The sequence below is a fragment of the Lycium ferocissimum genome, chromosome 5, assembly GCF_029784015.1.
Source record: "Lycium ferocissimum isolate CSIRO_LF1 chromosome 5, AGI_CSIRO_Lferr_CH_V1, whole genome shotgun sequence".
In the NCBI taxonomy this organism is placed as follows: Eukaryota; Viridiplantae; Streptophyta; class Magnoliopsida; order Solanales; family Solanaceae; genus Lycium; species Lycium ferocissimum.
Window position 1 is genome coordinate 32,490,295 of NC_081346.1, and position 4,518 is coordinate 32,494,812.

Genomic DNA, 4,518 nt, shown 5'->3' on the forward strand with positions numbered 1-4,518 from the left:
TCTAGATTAGATTTTATATTTTCGTATTTTATCAAAACCATATTTAAAAACCATCATTGATGCGTTCGGCCTAACTGTTGTTGGTGATAATTCTTAATCTGCTTAAACGTCTACATATTGTTCTCTATGGGATTCGACCCCAACCTTGTTAGGCTACTATATTTGACAACGTCCGCGTTATGCCATTAAAAGGTGTAATTTGAGCGTATCAGTGTGGCAATAGATATTAATCGAGGAACGAATCAAAGTTCTATTCAACGTCTTAGCATGGCCCTTACAAGATTGCATCTTTAGATTTGACAAAACAATCATGACTATCCATTTTACTCAGTTAGACAAGCCAATTCTTTTTCAAGGAGCACTTGGTTTCTCATCTCCCTAGTAGACACTGAAATTCCTGAACCCACTTCACCAATAATCTCCACAAGAACAAATGCCATCTTTGAAATGATGATAGCGATTGACATCTCTGATAATGATTTCTCTCTCCGTTAACTTTGAGATAAACTTGATTGCAACATGACAGTCCTCACAAACTCGGAGGTTCTTGGTGATCAATAGATTTGTCCCTGGGGGTGTACTAATTAGTCCAAAAGCAATCGCTAGCCTTTCACTGTGGCTGCACACCATTCTGCTCTTCTCGTCATCTTCTACATCATGAAAAACAGGTGTAATGTTTGGGACATAGCCAGCTTGTACCATTCGTGCTCCTAAGCTCTGTAGCTCTGCATAAATCTTGTCAGACATAGGATGAGATGTATCCCCAGAGAGAAATGCATGTACTTTGTTTTTAACTTCAATCCAACTGTACGCGGTCGTTTTCTTTACACCTCTTTCGTTCATTAGTTCTCTGAGCTTTGCAACACCTTCCCATCTACCTGCTTGGGCATAAATATTAGATAGGATCACGTAATTGCCTGCATCATCAGGCTCAAGCTCAATCAACCTCTCTAATGACAATTCTGCAAATTCCACATGACCATGGATTTTGCATGAATTAAGAAATGCACCCCAGACACCAGCATCTGGGATAACTTTAATCTGCATTATAAGTCCATAAGCCTCATCCAACCGACCAGAATGACCTAAGAGATCAACCATGCATGTAGTGTGCTGAATGGTTGGTTCAATTCCATAATCTTTTACCATTGAATCAAAATACATCCTCCCTTCACTCAACAAACCTCCATGATTACAAGCTGATAAAACCCCTACAAAAGTTATATGATCCGGCTGAGCCTTGCCAACCATCTCATTAAACAGGCCAAGTGCTGCATTAGCATGACTATGCATTGCGTATCCGGTGATCATAGCATTCCAAGAAACAACTCTTTTCTCCTGGAGTCCTTCGAACAAAATCCTAGCAACCTTCACCGACCCACTCTTGGCATACATATCCACAAGCGCTGTCTTCACTTTGTCCTGAGAGTCAAAGCCCTGTCTCCAACTATACCCGTGAAGCTCCCTTCCCTGTCGAAGGGCTGCCACATCAGCAGAAGCAGAAATGGCAGTCACCAAGGTCGCCTCAGTGGGTCTAACGCCTCCACATGCCATTTCACCACATAAAGACAAACAATCCTCAGGGTGACCATTTTGTGAGTAAGCAGCAAGCATTGAATTCCAAACAACTACATCCCTCTCATCGACATTGTCAAACACCTCCCTCGACCTACCAACACAACCACATTTAGCATACATGTCAATAAGGGCGGCACCCACGAAAACATCCTTATCCCACTTGGTTCTCTTCGCGTGTTCATGTATATCCTTCCCCACTTCAATCGCTGACAACGCCGAGCATGCTTTAAGTACAAACGGAAAGGTGAAATTATCAGGAACAAGACCATAATCAAGCATTTGATAATACAAATTAATTGCAGCCTCATATGGTCCATTCCAAGCATACCCACGAATCAAAACGTTCCAAAGGAAAATATTTCCTTTAGGAATTCTATCAAACAGGTGATGGGCATTCGACAATTTGTCACAAACACAATAAAGATTAACGAGCTTTGTTGCTATATTGATGTTGTAGCCTAAACCTGTGAGGCAGAGATGCGCGTGAAGCTGCTTTCCAGGCTCAACTGCTTTTCGAGCAATGCAAGATTGGAGAAGAGAAGCGTAATGTTGAGTTGGGTTTTGTGAAAATAAGTTGTGTTGATGATAGTAATGAATTTGAATAAGGCGTCCTATGATTATCTGCTTACGAGCCGACCAACTTGTAATAATTGATTTCATTTGAAGGAATTTTTTTGCTTAGTAATAGCCTACAGGTTGCTGCATATATTACATTACTTACAGTAAGTTTTAATATATAAATTTATAACCGTTAGGATTGTTATAAAATAATAAAAACTAAAATGCAAGAGAATATGATAAGAAACTTGTACAAAGATTTGATTTCTTCTCTTGATTTGTTCTCAATAGGAAGTGAGAGGTCTATTTATAGGAAACCCAATCTACTACTCTCTCTGTTTTAATTTATGCGAACATATTTCCTTATTAGTCTGTGCCAAAAAGAATGACATCTTTCTATAATTGGAAACAATTTACCTTTATGAAAAGATTTATTGCCACAAAACTATACGTGACACATTTAACACCACAAGTTTAAAAGTCTTCTTCTCTTTCTTAAATTCTGTGTCCAGTTAAATAGTTTCACATAAATTGAAATAGAGAGAGTGTTACATTTGGTTTCACCAACCAAATGGGGAAACCATTAGGGTGACAACCAGTTTGGTTCCTGGACATCCACCAAAATCAGGTGGTTTTATGAGAAGATTTACCTAAAGGTATCAAACAAGTCTCTAAATTAAAAAAAAAAAAGTGACAAGTTTGACTAGATAATGTCAAAACCCACTTAAAATTCTAATTAAGTGAAGTGGGGTCTGAAATATGATTTTTGAAAACCTCCTAAACTTTTGAAAAATACAAAGAAAGCTCCAACTTAACCCCAAATCCATTTATATCAAAACCAAAACCCCTTTATTTCAAAATCAAAAAAATCACTTCATCATCAAAAATTGCTCAAAACCAACCGTCCCACTGGTCTTCACTACTTGTTCTTCCTCTTCAAAATTGAAACCGACGAACTTGTTCTTCCTCTGCGTCACAAACCTCTATCGTTTCTCTCTCTTTCTATCTTTGTTGTTTCTGCATTCTCTAGATTCTCAGGTAATTTTTTTTCTCTTTCACTTGGTACAACAGTTAGGGTTTTGAAATCAAGCATGGAAAATAGTGATTTTGGTTAAAGAAGAAAAAGAAGAAGAACATGGGATTCTCTTCAATGTTGTTTATTTTGTTGTTCCATACTTAAAAAACCCTTATTTGGGGTGTTTGTTTCACTTGTTGTTGGTGTATGTTTGTAAATAGTGTAGGTGGTTGTGAAATTATAATTTTGCTGGTGTTTTTGTTCTTGTTCTCCTCTAGGGTTATGGAAAATAGGCTTGCACTTTTGTTGATTTTTTCCAACAATTGTAGTGGTTGTTGCAACAGCTTCAGCACTTGTTTGACAAAATCAAACGGCTGCTGAGATTGCATGCTTAAGAAACCCTTATTTGGTGTATTTGTTTAATTTATTGTGGTTGTGTGTTTGTAAATAGCATACACTGTAGTGAAATTTACATTTTTGTTGTTGTTGTTGTTGTTGTTGTTCTTGTTCTTGTTGTCCTTCTATGATTTAGGAAAAAGGGATTTGCATTTATTTTGATTTTTCCAACAGATTACTCAGTTGTTCGAAAAATTCATATAATTGCTGAGGAAGTTGTTGCAGCTGTTTGATATTATCAAACAAGAATTGAATCTATTGCAACAACTACCTCAGTTATTGCAACAGGTTTCTCAGTTGATGCAACAGCTTCAATATTTGTTGTACTTGTTTGATTAACTGCTGTAATTTTCTCTCCCTGTTTATTTTGAATGATGCACAAATTAATTGATAGATTTCTGTTTGTCTCATGTGTGTAGATAAAATGGCTCCAACTAAAAAAAAAAAAAAAATCAAAACTATACTATCAAAACTATACTACAACATCAACTAGAGATTGTAAAAGAACTAAGATGAAACGTCATTAGATCATTATGAACAAGCAAGAGTATTTGTGAAACAACAAATGAATCTCCAAGTCATAGTCAGCATGAAAAGCAATCCAAAGATCAGGAGGAGGGCTCAGAGGCCAAAGAACTCTCAAGTAAAAGAAGAAACAAGGTTTGAAGATTACAAAAAAGGAGCTAAAAATACACATTCTCAATAGAAATCTACTCAAGATGGAGACGATGATGATGATGAGACACATTCGAAAAATAAAGCTTCCCAAAGAGGATCTGAACATGAATATGAAGAAGTAGAAGATGGAATTGATGAAGATGAGATGATGATGGAGATGACGATAATGATCATGATGACAATACCACATCTGTTCAAAGGTCGACGATCATAGGTGAATTTAAAAAAAGCAACATGATGAGAATGTCAAGTCTTGTGCTGCCAAGTCTTCTAGATTTGGGAGTGATCCCAAC

At 37.0% G+C, this 4,518-nt stretch overlaps 1 protein-coding gene across 1 annotated transcript; it reads right to left on the minus strand.

The window, feature by feature from the left end:
* Positions 1–301: 301 nt before the first annotated feature.
* Positions 302–2,404, minus strand: LOC132056722 (pentatricopeptide repeat-containing protein CRR2, chloroplastic-like). The gene has a single exon (XM_059449037.1). The coding sequence runs from the start codon at positions 2,236–2,238 to the stop codon at positions 409–411; it is 1,830 nt and encodes a 609-aa protein (XP_059305020.1). The 5' UTR covers positions 2,239–2,404; the 3' UTR covers positions 302–408.
* Between the last annotated feature and the right edge of the window lie 2,114 nt (positions 2,405–4,518).

Excerpts from the sequence above, each read along its gene's own strand:
- LOC132056722 (XM_059449037.1), bottom strand. The coding sequence starts at position 2,238 with ATGAAATCAATTATTACAAGTTGGTCGGCTCGTAAGCAGATAATCATA.